At 41.2% G+C, this 22,524-nt stretch overlaps 1 protein-coding gene across 5 annotated transcripts in view; it reads left to right on the forward strand.

The window, feature by feature from the left end:
• Positions 1–22,073, forward strand: part of LOC111564815 (atos homolog protein B) — a 31,703-nt gene extending 9,630 nt beyond the window's left edge. For 2 of the 5 annotated variants that reach the window (XM_023264625.3, XM_023264624.3), the window contains 9 exons: positions 12,016–12,202; positions 13,126–13,338; positions 14,094–15,456; positions 17,105–17,163; positions 17,534–17,633; positions 18,881–19,039; positions 19,926–19,994; positions 20,264–20,469; positions 20,766–22,073. In XM_023264625.3, coding sequence (XP_023120393.2) covers positions 14,266–15,456; positions 17,105–17,163; positions 17,534–17,633; positions 18,881–19,039; positions 19,926–19,994; positions 20,264–20,469; positions 20,766–20,919 — 1,938 coding nt within the window. In that variant the 5' untranslated portion in view covers positions 12,016–12,202; positions 13,126–13,338; positions 14,094–14,265 and the 3' untranslated portion in view covers positions 20,920–22,073. Of the gene's footprint in view, positions 1–5,171; positions 5,191–5,227; positions 5,657–12,015; positions 12,203–13,125; positions 13,339–14,093; positions 15,457–17,104; positions 17,164–17,533; positions 17,634–18,880; positions 19,040–19,925; positions 19,995–20,263; positions 20,470–20,765 lie in introns of those variants that run through there. The other 3 variants (XM_035945640.2, XM_023264623.3, XM_055011444.1) reach the window with 3 other exon arrangements.
• The last annotated feature ends 451 nt before the right edge of the window (positions 22,074–22,524 follow it).

Genomic DNA, 22,524 nt, shown 5'->3' on the forward strand with positions numbered 1-22,524 from the left:
AAAAGAGGAGAGGTGGGGAGAGAGAGAGCTTTATTTCCTGTCTTCCATGAATAGGCAACATATTTCTCTGGAACATTCCATCCACTGAGCTGGCCCAGCCTGTCACCAAGACTCAGGGTGCCACACTCCTCCCCATCTCTGCATTTCAGTTTACTCTCTTCCTATCCTGTCTTCTTGTACATATCAATACCATATTGATTCTTTTTCCTTCTTGTCTTTTTCTTTTCCCATCTTCCCTCAGCAAAAGTGAGCATACTGTTGTATTTTTTTTTTTTTTTGTCCAAACCCTCTTGACCAAACACAGACAGATGAGAATCACAGAGTAAACTCCTAAGACTCTCAGCAAAAGAATTTGATATCCGATCAGGAAAAGTAACAATGATTCTTAGATATTATGAGTGGGAAGTGCAGATCAGTGGGTAAATGTGCATATTGGAACATCATGGTTAATTCTTAGAGATGGATTGGTGTCAAGTGACAGCTTTAATTATACATGTCACATAATTTAATCATAGCACCCCATTAGAGGATGCACAGAAGAAAAGTTTCTACACTTGCAGAATCACATCATCTCACACAGCAATGGAATTAATTAATGAAGGGTGGAAATGTTTGCAGAAAGAATATTAGCTAATGCAGAACTAAACAGAAGTTAAATCAAGAATGTTTTCCAGTGCAATTTAATACTCAGAATACAGTAGCTTTATATACTCACCAGCCGCCACTTGTGAAGTCTGATGCAATCCAGTGCAACTGCTCTGTCCTACATTCTACTTTAACAGAGCTGAACTTTTTGTTGACTAAAGATTTATGATTCTACCTTATTTATGTTTAGCATAGAGGTCAGAGTCAAGTGTGGTACCATGTTGAACTGCATTACATTTGAAGTGATCCTAATACTTGGTTCCCCTCATAATGTCTGCCAGTGTGGTGGACTAAACATTAGCAACACTTTTAAATGTCATGTAATCCAGTAAGTTAGCACATACTGTGACTTAAATAAAAAACCTGAGGTAGAATCGTCACTTTTTTGACATCAGCAAAACTGAAAATGTTCATTTAAAAAAAGCTATGTAAAGTTATATTTATGGCAAAGCTGTTATATAAAATTGCATTAGATTTCGCATGTGTGTCTAATAAAATAGCTGGTGTGATCCAATACTAATTTGGACAGTTTATTTCTGTACATGCGCTGTGCTTCAGTGCATTAGATTTTTATATAAAATAATGGATAGTAGTACCAACTCTCATCTTTAATTCAGTAGGTTTATGCAAATATAGAAACGACTATGAGGGACATACAACCCTTGTTACACATTGTGCTCACAGATTCAAAGGTAATTTGAAAAATACAAACAATGTGGTGTGTTTTCTGGAAAATCCTTTGCAGTCAATAAGTGCCTTAAGCCATATCTTCCATGGCGATGCTCTCTCAGTCCATCACCTTTAGTCCATGTTGCTTGTGGTATCTCTGGCTTTACCCTGGTCTGGTTTTAATGCAAGTGGCTGAATTGGAGCTCGCTGAATGCTCCTGTATATTTCTGCATTGCTGCTTTTGTTTCCATTAGCACTTTAATCCACTATTTTATTTAACCTTGTATGTTCAGTCTGTCTGACTAGACTTCATTGTATCTTTTGACACCTATATATGGTCACGTGATCCTAAGTTAAGTATAGATCTTACAATCCAACCATTCTGTTTTTATTGGTCAAATAGATCAAGCTAATTTGATTGAATGTCAAAATGAACAAAGTACAAACGTGCACAGATGCACTCCCAGTTTTCCCCAAGCAGTCAAATAAAATTCCTATGCTCAGCTTGGGGAGCTTATTTATTAACACACAGCTGGTCAAACATCCCCTTCAAGGGAGAGTTCATCTCACCAGATCAGAAATGTAAATACAAAGAAACCACACTCTGGGTAGGAAACAACCTGCACCAACTTTCTGTGTTATCATGGTAATGCTTTGGCGTGGGATTATTGTTGGTGGGGTTAGAATCTTTTTCACAGTTCCTATTTACCTGTAAGAAATGTAGCAGACAGAAAAATAATGGTACCTTATTACCTAAGACTAGCAAAAATTGTAGCTTATTAAGGCATACAAATTCACTTGAGCAATACAGTAAAACTAGTACATCGCATCACAAAATATCAAGGGATTTGAACAAGTCAGCACCACACTCTTAGCTGGGAATATTGCTTCAGCATATTCTCTTTCCTGAACCTCCCCTCCTCCTTTTGTTCTGTCCCCTCCCGAAAAAGGGGGTGACTTGCACCTTGTTTTTGAAATTACAAACCGGTCGTTTCAAACTGCGACTAACTGATTTTCTCCAGCATATTTTGCAGCAGTAGAGTCAAGCTGAAGCTCCTCAGTGTTTTGAAGGCTGTGATTGTTTGGGGCTGGCGAAAACCCCCTTAAAAACACAGCTGGTGTCACTTTGAGAGGCCTAGAAAAACAAGACATGTGTTAGACAGCATCTCACAATCCAAGGCTGAAAACCCCAGAGTTGTCATACAGACATCAAAACGAGCGCTGGTATGTGCTCATGTCAGGGTTGCATCAGAGTGTTTGATGGAATCTGACTGAATGTGTGTTTTCAATGCATCTTTCTCTTTGGCTGCACTCAGAGTGCCCTTGAATGGGGAGGGTCTTCATGAGAGGACACACCCTCTAATTTCCAAATATGGAAACCAACACAGGCTCTTAAAGGGAGAGAAAGGTGCACGAGTGTGTATATTTATGTATGCAGAAACACTGTATTGTACATGCAGTGCTGCTTCGGACCAGTAGTGATGCTTTTTTTCTTGGAAGCTTCTCCGTCAAAAGTAGCAACTGAGCCTGTTTGACAACACCACCTTCATTTCAGTGTTCGCCTGTCAGTTTATTTGTCTCTCTTGGCTCCTCCTCCACCTTCCGTCTCCCTCCCCTCCCCTCGCTCCCCTTTCCCCACATCTCTATATTTGGAGGTACGTAGCTGAAGACGTGTCTTGTTTTTCAAGCCTCCTGTCTGCTCACTTATACTGTTCCCACACACTCAATAAAAACATGTGGAATGTCCTTCTACTCATATCAATGCTTCCTGTATTCATATGAGTATATATAGCACATGTAGAGTCCATTAATCAATTAGTTGATTGCAGAAAGTTAATCAGCAACTACTGTAATCGTTGATCAATCATTCAAGTCAATACGACACAATGCCTGCAAAATGTAAGAATTTAGATCATAATAAAAGGAATATTTTTGGGGGGTTTGAACTTGTGAATGCATAAAAAAGCAATTTAATGCCTCATGCTTGGAAAAAAAATCCTGCAATTTAACAGGTTTTATCTGAGTTTTATTAGCATTAACTTTTTCTTTTGAAGGTGAAACATTACAAACTACTTCCAAATGTTGAGGATTCATATAATAATAAATTGAATATTATAGAAGTTGGAACTGGTGGCTGCATTAAACAAGCAAATTCAGTGCCTCATGCTGAACTCTGGGAAGCTGGATTGGATGTTTGGCATGATTTGGCAATCTTTTATTGGCAAAATTATCACTTGATTCATGAAAACTGGAATGCTCACCATCCAGTTAGGCTGGTAGATGGAAGGTTTGCAAGCTGGTATGCGCCAGCATTTAGTCTGGTTGGTGCTGATAACTTGCAATGCTGCATATTAGTATATCATTATCTGTTTAAGATTTTATGATCATCAACTTATATCTTCAGAGTTGCTAAAACTATAGCTTCACAGTCACTAAAACAACTAAAATATAAGACTTTTTTTACTTTATTTTAATAAAAATTCATGCATGTCCCCTCTCCATCCTTCTGTTGAACAGAGATAACATAGCAGCTCAGCAGCGACTGGCAAAAATAAATTTTCCATCTTGTTTTGGAAACACACGCAGTGTCACAGATGGAAACTGAGCAGGAGGTAGACATATATCAGGAGTGAGAGAAAGACAGTGACAGACAGTGACTAAAACATAACGAGACAATGATCTGTCAGTAGCTTCATCTCACATGTCTCGACCAGCGCACATCTGATAACCAGCCAACTCTGGCTGCCTGCATAAAAATAAAGTACAACCTGGCAGGTGCGTGTTTGCGTCTCCAACATGAGAGCCTGGGTAGTGTGCTAAATATGTGTTAAATATTTGTTCTTGACAGCTTTAAGAATGTTTTGTGTGCAGTGTTTTAACATGTGCAATCTCCATCCACTGTGTGTGTGTGTGTGTGTGCGCGCGCGCGTGCGTCTGTGTGTGTGTGAACATGAGGCAAGACAGCACATACGAGTTTGTGATTCACTTGCTGTGTGTACTTTAACCACACCACTGTGTTTGAAATAGTTCTTGTGTCGTCAACATGCTGTACTTTATTGGCTCACAGATGCCAAAACACACACACTCACACACACACACACACACACACACTGACGGCTGCTCCTGGTGCTTAACTGATAAACTTTTTCACATGCACTTCATTCTCTATCTCTACTCTGGCTGCAGATAAGCCTTGTGCTTTTGTGCTTGTGCAGGCTATAGGCGCCGTGTACATTTCACGCTGAACACCGAGTACTGTTGTGCAGGGTGGGTGTGTGTGTGTGTGTGAGACAATGACAGCAACAGAAAAGGGGGATGGTGCACTGCATAGACATTTGCACCTTTTATTTACTGAACCACACATGTGTCTGGCGCACTGTGGGAAGAGATAAACACAACACATGCCTGAAGCTGGCACACGTTTAACACACACTTTGGTGAAAGTGCTCTTTAGCCTCTACTTGTGCAGAGCAGGCCAAGCAGGAGCAGGTGGGCGGGTTTTGGCTGCCCTCACCGCCTCCCACACCTTTCACTCCTTCTCCCCAGCCAATCAGGGCCTCAGCCACTACAGCTGACCCCCCTTTTCTCTAGCCAATCAGTAAGCAGTATCTGCAACCCCCCCCCCCCCCCCTCTCTCCTTTATTTCCCCCTGTATGCCTTCACTGCTGAGTGAGCAAAGCATGCCTGGCTCTATCAGCTGAGAGGAAACCAACAGAGAGAAATAACACACACACCAAGACAGAGAAAAGAGGGAGGGTAGGATAGCTAAGAGAAAGCATTTGAAAGGAGGAGCCTGAGAGGAAGAGAGGGTGAGGAAGAGGAGGAATAGCAGGAGAGAGAGCACTACAGCATGTGAAGTGTGCTTTTGTGTTCGAGGTACTTTGGAGGTGTGCAAATGAGAGAACGGAAGAAAATGGGAAGGGGTGGGGGCTCGAGAGAGAAAAGGAGAGGGAGGGAACGAGCGAGACAAATGGGGGCTGAGAGTTGTTGATGGGTTTTTGATTTGTGTATGTGAGCAACCGAGGGTGGAGAGAGGTAGACAGGAAGAACAGTGAGAGAGAGCAGCAGCAGCAGCAGCAGCAGCAGTGCAGGCTGTTGGACATCCTGACAAAACAAGCAGAGGGAGGCAGAGCAACTTGACTTGTCTTTCTCAACGCTTCTTATTCAGGAGGAAGGAAGCGAAAAGAGGGAGACAACAAACTGGAGGAGTGAGGCAGTCTGACCCAGTGGAAGCAGAAACGACAGAGGAAGACAGAAAGAGAGAAAAGAAAGCCACCAGATGAAATAGAGGAAGGAAGGGGGACAGTGACACGGCGAGATAAACCCCCATCTTTCTGAAAGGGTGAGTGTGGCAAGTTCTCCTGCTGTCAAGTCAAGTGGGCTAATGTTGCTCCTGTTGATTGCTGTCATATTGTCAGCTGGGCTCGGATGACTCAACGTCTCCTAAAATGGCCACATGAAAGGCAGACAGACAGACAGATATGCAGGCAAACATACAGACAGACAGAGGGAGGGGAGGGTGAGACAGAAAGGGACCCTGTGTCAAACAGCATTCTCAGCAACTATGTCACTGAGCCAGCTTAGTTTAGATTGCCATGACTCCCCAGCCTGTGTTAACAGTGTCTCTTTTGCCCAGAGGTTAATCAGTTTCAATCAACTTTTTCTCTTTCTTTCTTTTCTTGTCACTTTCTGCCTGTCTTTGCCACTTCCTGTCTTCTGTCCTTGTTTAGCACATACACTCAGAGACACAGTCAGCTGTTACTCCATTCTCTTGCGAAACAGGGGCTCCTGTAATCTAATCAACAGTCAATTGTTAAAAGGAGCACCTAGGAACTTTCTGCGTTTGAGAATGCGCACGATTGTGTTTATCAGCCTCCAGGCACAGCACAGGCCTGGGAGTAGCTCGGGTGGAGACCTGCTACAACTTGATGAGACAATCGGGACATTTGGGAGGCCGCTAACTTCACGCTGATGCTATCATGCCTCTGTTATAGGCAGCGTGTGAAGGGTGGACCGAGGACAGAGCACAGCTGAGTGGCCAGACATGAGAGATGTCACAAAAGGGCCCATTCAAGATGACTGCTTATGTCAGCGATCCAAAATAAATCATTTCAGATCTATAACAGGGCAGAAAATTAACCCAATCCAAACACGATGTCAGGGTTAGTGGGTGAATCACTGGCTCACTGTCAGGTTTGCGTGTTATGCAACATACTTAAATAACTCACCAGTAAACTTATTTACTTAATTTTGTAATTGAGTGATTGTCACGTGTAAAGCCATTTTTTTAAATATTCAAGAGGACTGTTGGAGAAATGGAGACTGTCAATAGTTTGCCATGAATTGTTGATTAAAGTTTTTGACTCAAACCTTTCTCTGCGTTGGAATGAATAAACACAAATTACTAATTTGCAAGGCATTGAAAGTTGTGAATCTTCCTGTATAATATGAATTTAATGTGATTAAAATATTATAGTAAAAGAGTAGCAACACTAAACTCATAAGGGAGCAGAGAAATCTAAATCCAGACAGCTGTAAACAGAGCAGCTGTTTTTCTCCAGATAGTTTCTCAAAGGTGGTGTCAGGAGAGCATAAAAGAGCATAAAAATCTCCATTCTAGCTCTGTTCTTTTTTGTTGTCATGTCAAAAGCCAATAATTGTTGTATTACATGAGGTCATTTTAATTAAGTGTATATATTATGTATATATTTTTTAAATTGCTGACATGAAGAAAGTGATGATGCTTTGAATGCTATGCTTTGTGTGTCTGTTTGTGTGTGCACACATGCATGTGGCATTTGGGTACTGTGATGAATATACACAGGCCAAATGTCAGGCTATTTTCTGAGGATAGGTGCTGGCTGTGAACTCTGCCCCTGTCACCTCCATGCATTTTACTGAGGGCTTTCTAGGTTTCTAGGTCAAAGCCCTCAGCAAACCCCCTAATGACATGTTTCGTTGCACTTTTGTGATTCCAAGTGTGTTTTATTTCAACCATGTGCAGCTTTTCAGAGTTTTACAGGGAGCCACAGAGTCTTAAGTGTGCTTTTGTGTGTTTTGCAGATGTTTTACTCAGCATACTGATGCTCCAGTTGCCACTCAAGTTACTGATGAACGTCTCAGTTTCATTGAGGCTGTCCAGTGGAAGTAACCTGGAATTATGTGTAGCTATATGTAGATCAGCTCGTTATGTTCTTGTCTTTTCCCATCATCCCAAACACTGCCTCTCTCAAGATGGTGAAATCAAATCCTTCTAGGCTCCCTGATGTGCTATAAGTCATCTGACACAAGTCTGCTGGCCTTTGACCTCATGAGCACTGTGTCCTTTGGCCTGAAGGATGCTCACACACTGACACACAATAGTACTTATGTGTAGATTGTTACGCATTCCTATGAGCACACAGACTGGTACATATTTCAACACATCTGTGCAGCTAAATGTCATCCTTGAAAGCAATTTTCTGAACAGAATGTTTTCGTTCCACACGAAGCATGTCTCAAGTCAAAGGTATTGAGCTCTTTGAGCAAAGTCCTTGTATAGATTGTAAATAAGAGTCTTGGTGTTTCGGCTGCTGTTGCTTAAGTTGAGATGCCCTTATGAACTTTGAGTTTTAGCTTTTGTCCGCAAAAACGTTTAGTAGCTACATTAGATTATTTACTGCAAACAGAATCTTCAACTGAAAAAACTTGACAAGTTATGTTCAAGATATCCATGCTAAAATGACAATTCCCAGTATTTTTCGCTGTAGATTACTGCAGTCAATAACTACACATAGTTAGGTCAGGGTCTTATCTCTTTTTTGCTATTGCTACCCGAAGATTATTTCTAGTGGAAAATTATTTCCAAGGTGTGATTTTTAAAGCTAAATCCATTTTGATGTTTCTGAAAGAATGACTGATTCTGCTCTCTGATTCAGATCTACAGCTGGGCCCATGCAAATTATACTTTTATTGCATTTTTTTCCTTGGTCCTCTTCACCATTTTTACTAGATCTTGATCTCTTTAGGTGTCTATGCCTACTGCTTTTGTTACCTTTTGTCTCATTTGTCCTTGTTTTATCCACAGACATTGTATTTTCTCCTCTTTTATACATGAAAATGAAACAGTCACAGACCAAGTAAAATAGGATTCGCTTGACTTAATTTATTAGTTATGTGTGTGGGTTTCTGACTAACCAAAAATATTTTGCAGCCTTCAATTATAGCTACAATGCTAAGTCTCATGATGTTGCTTCAGACTGTTCTCTGGCTACAGGAATCTAAATTTAACCCTTTTTGCAGCTTTTTTTGCTGAGTATACTGAGCCACTTTCAAGAAATGAGTATTAAGAAGACTCTCTGTCAGCTCGGAAGGATTTAAAAATATGTATAAGGGTTCCAATTTTATACAGCTCAAGTCTCAGAACAACTAGTTCATGTTCTGTACCCGTGACCACTCTGGACTGGCCCTGACACACTATGAGGTTCTATATGCTCCTGCTCTATTTATACCTTCCTCAAGGTCTTTTTATTCTGTGCTGTAGTCTCTCTCTCTGTTCCCCTCATCCTCTCTCTCCTCTATTAGTTCCTGTCAGGAGTTTCTCATTCTGTTGTCTGTCTTCTCAACATTTCCAATCTCGCTCTGTCTCTTTCTGAATGATGATTTGCCGGTGCACTTTCAACAGTGCTGCAGATGTTATATGGAGACAGCACCTGGTCTGTCAATGATGCGTAACACCTTCATTAGTTACTGTCAACAATGGTCCATCAGTCAACCTAGAGACCATTTTCAAGGGTGTTAATTTTTTGAGAACAGTAATTGCTGATAATAATGGCTTTGAATGAGAAAATATTGAGGAATTGAGTCCACTGAAGCAGCACAAAGTTAGTTTTCAAGCATGGAATAACTAATTAATCAATGAGAATGGTTGCTGTTTTGTCAATATGCTGATTACAGATTAGCAAAAAAAAAATCCAGCAAAGAAGCTTAAATATATGCATATCAGACTATATGTACTGTAAGTGGGCTGTTACTGTGGGCTCCGTGTACATGTTTTTTTTTTTTTTTCATTGCTTTGCCTGTGTGATTAGCACTCAGTAGGTATGCACAGCTCATGTGCATTTTGGACATATCAGATTGTACAAGTAGATTGGAGGTGAACATGAGAACATTGTCATAGGGGGAGGTGTGAGTGTGAGCGTATTAAAACCACTACAATGTTCAGCGATGCGGTAATAGAGTTCGTATGTTCTCAAGGCTGAATTGGCACAAACACACCCAGCAACCTGAAGCATTTCTTGGGGTGAGGCCAGAGTGTTTTCTCCTCCTCTGCTGGCTACTGGATGAAGCCTGAAAAGGACTTGGTGGCCTCTGCCAGCCTCCTGATCAGCTAGTTCAAAATAAGCTCAGAAATCTAGTGGGATCTAGCACAGAGCCTTTGGGTGCTCCTAGTGAGCTCTATCACAGGCAATTACTATAAATACTCCTGCTGACTCTTCCCTCCTCACCCCCCTACTCTCTGTGTCCACCCCAAGTAGCAAAACAGGAGGACGTGGTGATTCCTTGTAGTGTGTTGATTGAACTTGCATGTGTAAGTCATGCCGTTGATTTTTTTTTTCTGTCATTTGACTTGGTAATGACATTAACCAGATGTCCCTGTTTGCCCGGGGCAGGTCTGCTTTGCCACTGGAGTCTCTCCCACCCCAAGAAACATCAGCAAAATAATGAAATCACCAGGCTAACAGTGTTTGTCTTGCAAATGTCCTGGCTGTGGCAGCAGTTGATATGTAACTCTTAAGTGCTTTTAGAGCTGATATTGCCATGTTCCCTCTTGTTAATATTTGCCTAACTCCAGTAAGAAAACAAGATATAGCGGTGATATGCCAGATATGATAAATATAGCAGCAGTTATTTCCATGGCATTTAGGCTCTGAATACTTGTACTTGTATGGTATCTGTTATAGATTGTCCTTTTTCTGTGGTTTGAATTTAAAAATATATATTTAAAATTGCCCAGTTTTATTTTGTGCTCATGTGTGCGCTGCTTTAAGATGTTGTGGTGTAAATTATGGGAGCGGCACTCGTGTGTTTGTGCTAAATCTGGGTTTTCCCAAACGTAGTATTGTGCGACTACATAGGGACCATATGTCATGAGGGTAATTACAGGTGACAAAGGCTTCACTCCTAACATCATCTTCATGTGATTCTTTGTGTGCAGTGGCAGGACAGTGTGATCACTTGATGATATATCATTAAATCAGCTGTTCCATATAATCAAATTACAATGCAGGTGGGGGTTGAGGTTCAGTCTGTTGCTAGTTCCCCTTTTATGTCTGGATCTCGCTCATTCTTGTGTCAGCTTTGACAGACGATCTTTTCATTCTCATTGGGGTTGAAGATGGCATTGTTCTGACTGAATGGATAATTTGTCTTGAGAGAGACATGAAATTCAATACATGCTCATATAAACACTGTTTTTCAAGCTATGCTTTTCAAAAAACCTGCCACAGGTCACCTAGAGTTCAGCTATTCTGATTATTACATTTTTGTGGAGCAATCTGGGGATTTTATTTAACATTTCTTGAAGTTATACCAGTACATACATTACACTTGAGTTTCAGTTTTGTGGAAAATACATGTTACCTACATTTCTCTTTCCTCTACAGTATTTGGTTTCATCATGCTTGATCTTTAGAACTATGTCACCACTTCCATGCACAGAATGGATCACATTATGCGTCATTACGGTTTCATCACGAAGGAAATGACAAAACAGTGAAGTAGCTGGTTGCAGTAATGTAGGCCTAATGAGAACTAATCTCTTATTTATTGATATATAGTTGCTAGCCATATGTTCAGAGTCAGATTAGCTCTGTTTAATTTCAAGCTTTGAATGAAATGTCTGAGCACTTTGATCAGATTTTCTTGCCAGCCTTAGGTCAACAAACCATAGGCATTCATGACAGTGTGTTGAAATTTTTGGCTGGTGTTTTTCATCTCATGAATGACAGCCATTTTGTTCTGTTTGCAGAATTTTTTTTTTTTTGATGAGCATCTTTCCTGGTCTCATCCTGCCCCCCAGTATCCCCCACCAACCGTCTCTCTCTCTCTCCCCCTGTGGCTCAGCTTCTCTTTCTCCCTCTTTGTGGCCACGCACAAAGGAGCTGTTATCCTTGGGCTACTGGTTGCCACGGTGACAGCTCACTGCGACCCCCTCCCACATTCCCAAATTCTGGTCCAAGTGGGTTGGGAAATGGCCCGCTTCTCTTGGCCTAGCGCTGTTTAGTGCCAAGTTAGTTCCACAAGTGACTCCTCCATGTCTGATCCCCTACTCAGAGTGTTGTGGGATTTTGTATTTAAATCGGTGGGTTCGGTTTTGGATAATAGACAGTGATAGAATTTTCCCCCTTGACATGTTGAGTACATGTGGTAGATTGTAATGAAACTGGTTATTTGATTGATTTTTTTTATTTTTGTCGCTTTGCTCAGTAACCGACCTAAATAATGACTTCCTCTCTGTATGCAGGCCTTTATCTGCCATCTGTGTCTCTTTAAGTATGCATAACTATGAGGACTTTGTTTAATTTTGAATGTGTACATCAGTATGTCAGTCAAAATCTGTGTGTGATTATAGCAGGATTAGTCTGTGAGTCTTAGCTGTTGGTGGTAAATTAAAAGGGACTCACTGATCTGATTTGTTTCGGTCTCTTTCTTCCTCTTCAGGGATTCTGGGTGGAATGACCCGATCATGATGCCACAGCCGTGCCACACATCATGCCTAGGTGACCAAGGAGGGAGTGTCTGGCTACCAGCCAACCACAGGGGGAGCCCCCATAGAGTTACTACCAACTTGGATTCGGAGACATTTCCACTCAAGAGCCTCCTGCATCACTGACACTCCGCCCGCCTGGTAAGTTTTAGCCTCGGTGCAGATCAGTCTTTCAGTTTTCTGAATAAACAAGCATCATGTAATTAATGTGCACTGACAAACTGCTACTCTATGCTAGTAGTTAGCAACTTCTTATATTACAAAAAAAGCAAGAACTTGAATGTTGTAATTAGTTTCTTGCAGTGTTGCATTAATGCTCTGAACCTCAAGCAGTTTGTGGGTGTTTTCTGCAGTTGTTACTTTTTTGCTCAGCGTGGTCTCATTTTTCAATGCAGTATAAAGTCCTGCACATCTATGAAAACAAAACAACTATATAATTAGGGAAAATGCAAAAATGAGTTATAGTACCATAAATAATCAATCAATCAGTCAATCAATCAGTAAAACAAATAGTAAATTTATTTGAAAACCTGGAGTCAATGTGTTCAACATTTTTTAAGTACCAACAGGTATTACCAATAAAAACATGGGGGAAGAACATGTTACTTATGTTTTTAATTGGCTTCCATACTTTTCTTCTATCTGCTCTGCATAAATGCAGCCTGCAGTTCAGTCCAAGTCCCTCAAAATTTGTCCCATGACTGTTGGTTGTAGCTGAGTAACTATTGATTTTCCTGTTGAACTGAGCGGGATTGTTTATTTTTGGCAAATTTACAAATGAGACATGAAGAGTAAAGGGATTTTTATGAAATACCAAATATTAAAGCTAAACATCACACCACAGATGTTTAGTTCAAAGACAGTTGGAAGGTTCTATAGATTTACTTGTGTGATTTTGGTAATTTTTATAAAGACAACATGCCTTTCAAACTGCTGACTGGTTTTGGGGTTCAGAAAGTTAAACATAAACCTTTAATTTTGAATCATAAACTAAACATTTCTAATCATGATACTTGATTTGCTTTGTCTCTGACATTGCTGGCAACCTTTTTGTTTCCCCTCAGGTATTAGCTCTTGTGCCCACCTCCTTCACTGCTGCTCCCTCCGGAGAGCTGCTGTTTCCTGAGTACCTGTCTTGGGATGTTGCCGTTGTTTCATGGCAGCTGCTATGGAGATCGACGGGTTCCTTTAGTAGGCCATTTCGGACACAGCTTTCAGATGTTGTGCCAGATACAGCTTGTCCACACGGGCAGAATTAGAGAAGGAAGGGCACAGAGGTGAGATGTTGATCTTGGGCATCGTCCTTAATCTATTATTTAATCGGACAGATTAGGTTCATGTCTTGCATTTTGTGTTGTGTCTCATTAATGCAATGAACTAACTGTATTTTCATACAGTTCAAAAGCTGAGAGGTGGTAAGGAGTTTTTAGAATTTATGAAACTCTACTTTCTAATACAAACATCTTTTTGGTTTTGTGCAGGAAAGGTTTACTGCATATAACTTGTTCAGATAATACAATGACATGCTGAAATCATTACATCATAGTCTTTCAAGATAAAGGTATTGTGTCAGACCCAGCAGTCAAAGGCATGCCATTCCTTTGTGATCACAATAAAGTATACAGTTGCAAGGGATTCAGCACCCCAACCTAATCTGATTTTCGTAAAGTTGGTCCGTTTTTTTTCCATCAAATAGTTCTGCATCTCACTTAATAAAGGAGAAATGGGTATGACAGCACCAGGCTGAATTGATTGTCATCAATACAAAGCATGAACCAAAAGTGAATGATGTGAATTGACATGCTGTTTCTAATGTATAGGTTTTGTTGCTTGATGAAATTCAGGAAAAATCTGCATACAATGTGACATATCCAACAAAAGGGCTTATTAGATCCTAAATTACAGACATCAAGTATTCGCACATCATTGTTGTCCCTTTAAAGTGGTTAAATATATTCTGGTTGTTCTTCCATTATTAATCACTGTATTAAAATATGTCCTTAGTAGTAATACTGTATTTTGGTCCTCTCAGGTGCTGTGCGGCTCAGCTTCCTGATTCACACTGTTTGATGACATCACAGCAGGAACCATAGGATTTCCTATTCCTGTGGAACATCTTGCTCTGCCTCCTGACAATTGTGAGGACCTACTTAACCCTGTTGCACAAAAGTTAGTTTAGACTTTTATCCTCCAGCAGCGAAACCATGCGGCACATTCACGTGGAGTTAGCCCACAAAAAGGCTCCACTAGAGCTTCCAGCACAGGAGGGGGACCTGCCTCCACCTTCATCCCCAACACAGGGCCTCGACCCTGGTGTGAGACCGGGGGTGGCCAGGCACTTTGGCCAGGAGGAGCTGCGGCTCCAAAAGGTCTACCAGCTCTCCATCTTCTCCCAGTTGGGGGGATTTTCTACCTCCACAGAAACCCACTCTGATGCCCAACAGAGGCCTCTCCGGATGGGTGTGAAGAGGGGGTTAGAAGAGCCTCAGTTGACTCATAAGCGCCCCCATCTGGGTGACTCCTCAGACAGGGAGGCACTGGAGGGAGGGGTGTTGTGTGGGCCAGCCCCAGCTCAAGGTGTTGGGATGGGGTCAACAGCTGGGCCTGGTGTGTCTGGTTCCTTATACTCTTGCATACAAATGGAACACAGAGACTCTGAGGGGGGACTGTCACCCAGATCTCCTCCCCTCTCTCCGAGCCACAACCCCTCTCGACGCCCAGCTCAGCACAATCACGATAGGCCCATTCCTGATGTGTTTGCTCCACTCTCACCTAAATCCCCCCCAATGTGTGACCCACATGGACATCTCTTTGACCAGGGTCATTCCCTCGGAAGTTCAGCCAGGACTGAGCCACCCAATGGAGCCCGTACACCAACACACTCTCTAGGCAGCCCTGGAAATGACAGCTGTAGTAATGGCTCCTCTGGTGGCCAGCCCAGCCCTTACTTGTATGAAATGTCCACATATGAAACCCCCAACCCTGCCAGCCCCACCAGTCCTCCAGGTCCTTTCTCCCCCCCACACCACACAGAGCTGCAGGAACCAGGGGAGGCCACCGAATGGGACGTTGGACTCGAATCCTCCCCACCTGAGCGAAGCGCCACTCAGGCAGCCTCCTCTTCTTCTTCAAATGGCCTGGCTTCCTGGGAGAAAACTCCCAGCAGTAACGGTCACCGTCTGTTGTCTGGAGGTCACTGGCCAGCCAAAAAGAGGCTGCTGTCCCCGAGTGACACGGGAGAGTCGTGTTCAGAAGACGAGGGACCCTCCACATCCAAGAGAAGCAGGCTGTCGTTGTTGGCTCCAGGACTCGGCCCAGCCTCGTGTCGTAGCACTGATGCTAAAGCTGCTCCTTACTGGAACCACTTGCTGCCCTCCGTGTGGGACAGGCCTAAGGTTCGCACATTCAAACACACACATACATCCCTCTCAAAAATTTGCTTTGACAAATCCAATTTACCAAAACAACTATGCAAGGCTATTGCTCCAGCTCCTGTACTCGCTATTGGCTTACATTAGATGTTGTGCAACTTGGGTGTAATAAAAAGACACTCGTGATGTTATGGTAGTTACATCTTACATCAGATTCAGCACACAGTGTACAGCCAATGTCTAAAACGACACTGAATTTAACCACACTCAGTACTGCTGGTAAGAGAAGTGCAGCTAGCTGCTTCAAGCAACTTTTTCCCAAGTAAGAAAAACCTCAGAAATTTATGGATGTACCGAAATATCCCTATGAACCCAATGCTATTTGTGTCATAAAGTACACTGAAGGAAATTAGGACTGAGTACAACTGTTTCTTACTCTTATTAACAGCCACTTAAAAGTGTCTCCAGTTAATTTTAATGCCGAATACTTTTAGAAAACAGTATGGGCATATTTGCATACAAATGCCATGCTTTTAAACCGACCACAATACACACAGGCCTCTAAAACTTTGAATACGGAATAAGAAATACCATTTCAAAGTTAGTGGTGGTAAGACATCTGTTAGAAGCTGGAGCATGAATCGAAAAAGCAAACTAAGAGAACGAGTAAAAGTGAAAGAATGAAGTGTTGGCTGGCTCATTATCATGCCACACTGGAACAGACAGAGCAGCTCCAGAATAAAGCCCATTGAGGGAGGGTCTATTGTTCCCTCTACATGAGTGTGCTGTGTCTCCCATACACATGCACCCACATAAACACACACACACATACACACATATACATACATCCTGCTTAAAAATGGTTCTGGAAGTGAATTGGCCATTTTTGAACACTGGGAGGCCAGAAAGAGCTTTGAGTGAGGGGGCTTGTGGGATGGGGAGGGTGCTAATGGTGACAATAGGGTTCGCTAGTTAGGTGTCATACAGTTGTGACTACAGGTGTTTAGTGTGTGTGAGGGAAGAACAGGGTGAAGCAGATAGATGTAAGAAAAACCCACAAGCGAAGGAAGAGAAGATATGTTGGGGATAGAAAGGACGGTGAAAAGGAGTAAGGTTAGACTGTCAGAGGCGATATTTCAGTAAAGGTTAGAAAAAGAGACACAGGAAAAGGTGAGACGAGATAATCTAAAATGCCAAGTGTGGATTTAACCAAGTGTGACGATGAGCTGATAAGCTGACGAACAACTTCAAGCTCCCTAGAGAGCCGCTGTATCCAAAGGTTAGCTAAAACCAACAAGTTAACCATGAGTGAAGAGTTTGTTGAGAGCGAATGGCTAGCAGGTAGCTCAGGTTTGGCTGGCATCGAGTCATCTGACAGCTGGGTAGCTTTTAGGATGAGCGAAGGCCTGGAAATGGGGAACGTTTTTGCTTGTGACACAACATCCAATGGTCAGTGCTCAGTAAGTAAAAGGACACCTGAAAAACACAATTTCACTTCATAGTTTCTCTGACAGGATGACAGACACACAAGCACACGTCCAGTTTATGCGTTTGAATTTTCAGAGTGGGTATCTAGATTATTTTTTAATTTCAAGCAGTGTAAAATTTAATATTGCTTCTAGTGAAGACAAGAAAAAAGTATCTTATTTGATGTTCTTTTTTTCTTTCCCAGACTGCCACTGACTGCACAAGATCCGGGAGACGACTGAAGAATGGGCTGCGGTTGAAAAGGTGAATCATCCATCACATTTGTAATCACCTTATCACACATATTAATATAAAAAAGATGAGATCTACTTAAAAGGGAGTAAAATTTAAGCTTAAGCAAAGGCACTTGGTTCAAGCTTTTATATTGAACTCCACATACATGTGGATGGATGAGAGCAATTCAGTGTCACTTAATTGACTTCAGCAAAGTCAACATAGGGAAGGAAGGTGGGAGTTGGTGTAGGTTTCCTGTTATGCTAAATTAAAGGGTTTTGTGTCTGGACTTGAATACTCAGACACTCAGAGGCATGTGACATGTTGGTTAAGACAAAATTAGTGTGATCTTATCCACTAACCACCGGTCTGTTTTGTGTGTGTTTGTGGTCGCATGCAGTCGGCAGCTGCGCAGCGGCAGGCACACGGACACCGGTCGCTCCACACGTTCCAGTTGGCCCTCATCTTCCATCAGCAGATCACTACTTGGCAACTTTGAGGTATGAAGTTTTCAACATTATTGCTGCAAACCCTCAAACCTTCACCAATGTAAACACATTCCTGGTGTAGCTGGGGGATATACTTTGCGGACACCCTTTCAGGCACAGTCTAATGCTATCAATGAAACAGCCCAGCTATAGTTTCAGTTTTTTTCATTTATAATGATCCATTTTGGCAGTATTGTTGGAACTTTCTAAGTTCAATTATATGTTTAATACAGCGGTCATAGATAAAGGCTTTGTCGCTCAGGGCTGCATGTTGAAACATCCTTAATAGCATCCACTCCAGTACAACACAACCATCACTTAAGACCTCAGAAACCTCAGAAAAACAAACAACAAACAAAAGAAAGAACATTATGAGCTTTGTAATGATGTTATGACAGGGCTGGTTATTGGATTATGAAAGATTGTACAGATGTGACTAATAACTTGTCCTCTGGGACCACTTTTAAACCTTAGAAACCTTAAAATAGAAACTTCTATTTCCTATTGTTATTGGGAAATTTTTGTTTGTATGATATGCTGGACATTCCAGAGTTTGAATTGGATTTGCTCAGGCTTAAATCTGTTATTTTAGATTAAACTAATAATGGAAACTAATGTACAGAGAAGGTAAAAAAAAAAAAGTTTCTTTAATGCCATTCCACAAATAGATTATAAAATCTTCAAACAGAATTTTAAGAAAACGAAATGGATTTTTTTACTAGTTTGTCTCTCTAACATTTTTATATAATATAATATAATGTAGTTGTTGGTGTTATATGTGCCTACATCTTGAGCATTTTTCTATTTTTGCACATCCTCACCCAGTATCCACAGTAAATGCAGGAAATGATTTGATGCCAAAATTACCTGGTGAACACATTTGAGCTATTTCCATAACTTCTTTGTGTAGCTTGTTTGAAAAAAAAGATAATGTTTTTTTTTTTTTTTTTAATCAAAACTGGATAAAACAGTGTAATGATGTTAGTACATGATGTACTCCTTTAAAAAAAATTATTCCTCTCCCTCCCTCCCTTACAGTTTTATTGGAACACAGATGCATATTTTATTACCGTGTTCAATACCGTTTTGGCCTCAATTTAAGTAAATAATGAAATAAGGATTTTTATGGATTTCACAGTTAGAGCAGGGTGTTTCTGACCAAATTCGACTGTAAAACTTGTCCCTAGTGAACTCTACAGTTTAAAGAGCTTTAATAGGCTCCTGACTCTGACTACATCTGTCGCCTCTTTCTCTCCCAGGAGTCCATACTGAAGGGACGATTCTCCCCATCAGGTCGGATCGAAGGCTTCACAGCGGAGATCGGTGCCAGCGGCTCGTATTGCCCTCAGCACGTCACCCTGCCGGTGCAGGTTACATACTACGACATCTCAGAGCACAGTGCACCCTCTCCCTTCCTGGTCAGTGTGTGTTTGTATCTGCAAGAGATTATATGTTTGTGCGAGGCTGTGTACACGCTTCGTTGGGCTCGAACAATAAACCCAACAGCATGCTGGTATGAGAATAATACACTCGTGGGCAGAAACAAAGCATAATTAGAGATCAGAGCAACTACCCAAAACAATACAAATATGGAGCTGGCTTTAACAAGATTGATGCTGGCTTTCTTCTTCAGAACCAGATGTAAAAAGTTTGTGGTGTGTTTTTGCTTTCATGCATATATCATGAATCTGGTTCCACATCTGTTCACATCAGCACTGAATGCTGTGAATTCCCTACATATATATATACCATAAGAATCACAGTATAGTATATCATAGTATTTACTAAGATGGGACCGGTGTTAATGTGTAAACAAATTTCATACTTCTCACCAGACGTCTTGAACCACTTGTAAACCAGCTGTGTTCACTTTCTCACATTCATGCCTCATGTTGACTTTGAGCTGTTGTGTATAAAAGTGAATGTTAGGCCTTTTTTGCATGAGTCCTTGGAACCGTTAATTTCACAAAATATGAGTCTCTGTTTAGCTGCTTTGTAATTACAGCGTGATGTAGTTATTTTAGACTTAGTCTACTTTCATTTAGATTTTTTTGTGCGTGTGTTTGTTGTTTATGATGATGATTTGGAATCACACACATAATCTCTAAAGATATGGATCAAACCACAAATGGAAATTACTACTGTAGCACTGCTGTCACACTGCAGTTTCATTTCAATACACAAGACTATTATTCCGATGTAGAAATTCAGAGATATTAAAATGTACTAGAATAAGAGATGTCATCATTACAGTGACTGACGATATTTATGCAGTGACACATGTTTGTCTCGCTCCCTCAACAGGGGGTGATATCCCTCGAGCATCTTGGGAAGAAAGGATACAGCATACCCAAAGCAGGGACCATTCAAGTGGTGAGTTTATCTGTTCATTCTTTGTGCCAAAAAAGACCAGATTGTCTGTATATATAATTTTAAAAAATCATATTTATCTGTCTGCTACCACAACATTTTAATTATTATGACATACAACATTTGATATAGTGATCTTCAAATTCCATGGTTACTGTTTTGGTCATGTGCTTGATTTTCAGTCCTTTTTTAAATTAATTTAAATAAAACTACTTTAGCTGTCTCGTTCTTGCCATTTGAAATGCTAATTTTGGTCGGATTTATCTCCCCAGACCTTATTTAATCCCAACAAAACTGTGGTGAAGATGTTCCTGGTGACGTACAACTTTGGCGATATGCCCGTCAATCACATGACCTTCCTGCGCCACCGCATCTTCCTGGTGCCAGTAGAGGACGGGGTTGAGGGGAAAAGCGAGGCGTCTCCAGGGAGCGGAGTGCTAGACAGGAAGAAGATCCTCTGCTACCTGATACATCTCAGGTACGGCTGTGGTTTCATCCGTCTTTTTACTCTTTAGACCTTCAAAACTCTGCTTTATTAGCATCTGGAAAAGTATCCGAAGATTGCGCTAATAACTGCAAAAGCTCAAATGAAATGTCAGTGCTAAAAAAAATGTCTGTTTTTAATTGTGTCGTGTTGTTACACACTTGTAAATACATGATGCCTTTGCAAAATTTTATTACATACAAGCAAGTTTTTTTGGTTTCTTTTGTAGTAATATTGTATGCTTCAGTAGAATTTAGTTTTTCTGACACCTTTTGTTTTGACTTTTTCAGATTCCAGAGCTCCAAATCTGGGAAAATCTACTTGCACAATGATATCCGGCTGCTATTCTCCCGCAAATCCATCGAAGTGGACACAGGGATCCCGTATGAGCTGAAATCTTTCACCGAGGTGCCAAGAAACCCTAAATACTCCCCCCGTGTGTGACCCCAGCCCGACCTTTTTTGACTCTTCCCCTCGATGCCAACGCAGCCCCTCCTATGCTTCCGAAAGAGGAGGGAGGGACACAGACAGACTGCTAGAATGATGGATACAAAACTTGATAAGACTTGATGAGACACGCCACAAGCACATGAGACACACGTGCACACACGATACAGTGTCGGTGGCTGGAAAAGTCCTCCTTTTTTATGCATTCATTCTCCTTTGAAAATTCAGACATAAAATGTCAGTCTGACAAACATGGCATTCCTTTTATCATCCATTCATTGGAAATTTTAGAAACATTATTGTAGGTGCAGTGATGCATGTATGCAATCAAAAGGTGGGCTTTTTCAACACCTTCATCTGTACAAAGAAAGAAATGCACAAACACTGACACACACACACCAAAACAGACTGACAAGACTCAGAAACTCTTCTGGTGGCATCGCTCTGAGTTCAGTGTTAACATGCATGCCTTGTGACTTAAACACCTGAATTTTCCTCTAGTGCCGTATCACACTGTCCTTCACTCTGCCTGCAGCTCCAACTGCCTCATCGGACCAATAATTATAACTCAGAATTTGATTAAAAGCCACAAATAATAATCACATCCCTGACTGTGGGATGTGATACACTTCTGACGAGCAGAGAGCAGATGAGCAGAGATGCAAACACTAGTGAAAGCGACGGCTGAAATACAATCAGTCAACCTGACTGGATGTCTTATCATATGACATAGAAACCCACAATTTGACCAAACTCAGGACATCTGTTGAAGAATAAATTTCTCTTTTAACCATTTCACCTTCCACGGTACAGACCACTGTGTACACATGTAATGAAAAACATGGGAATCCAGTTCATTTTACGTAGCCAGACTGAGGGACACTGTGCTGTTTTCTCTTTTTTTTAAATACTCTTTTTTTTTTTTTTTTTTTTTAGATTCTGTTCAGAACAAGCTGACGTCAGAGCAGGAATTGGAAAAAAAAAAGACAAGCTGTAGTATTTTTAATTTATGTTTTCTCGCAAATGTCTTAATAAGCAATATGCTGCACAAAGTAGAGTGTGTTTTTCAGCCGGACAAGCTTTCTCTTCGGAGGGCGAAAATAAAGAAAGCAGAGAATTGAGTGAGGGAAGAAATGGGAGGAGGGAGGGATGATGAGGGAGGGAAGGGTGGTGGGGTATTTAATATGGGGGGGTGGGGGGGATAAAGTCTATGTATATTTAAAAGAATAAACTCTGCGACTGGCGAGTAAAGCCCACGCTTCTTGTTGTTTTTGATCGACAGCTGTTGTGAAAATTGTACTTTTTACCACATCTTTGCTGGCATTGGCACCGATACTGACCTTGTTAGTGACTTGGTTTTAGGCGCGACATTACTCCAAAAGCGCTTTCTTCATCAGTGACCTTGCAAAATAAACAGTTTCTACTAATAGATGCTTTCATTAGCCAACTCAGTTTTAGCACCACTGTAATCATTGGTCAAAATATTGCCTTATATATCACATTTTTATGAATTTAAATAAAATGTTCATCACAAACTCAGAACTACATGTAACACAATAAAAGAGGCAGCTGACTATAAACTGCAAAAGAAGGCATGAGAAA

Source organism: Amphiprion ocellaris, chromosome 6, assembly GCF_022539595.1.
Source record: "Amphiprion ocellaris isolate individual 3 ecotype Okinawa chromosome 6, ASM2253959v1, whole genome shotgun sequence".
In the NCBI taxonomy this organism is placed as follows: Eukaryota; Metazoa; Chordata; class Actinopteri; family Pomacentridae; genus Amphiprion; species Amphiprion ocellaris.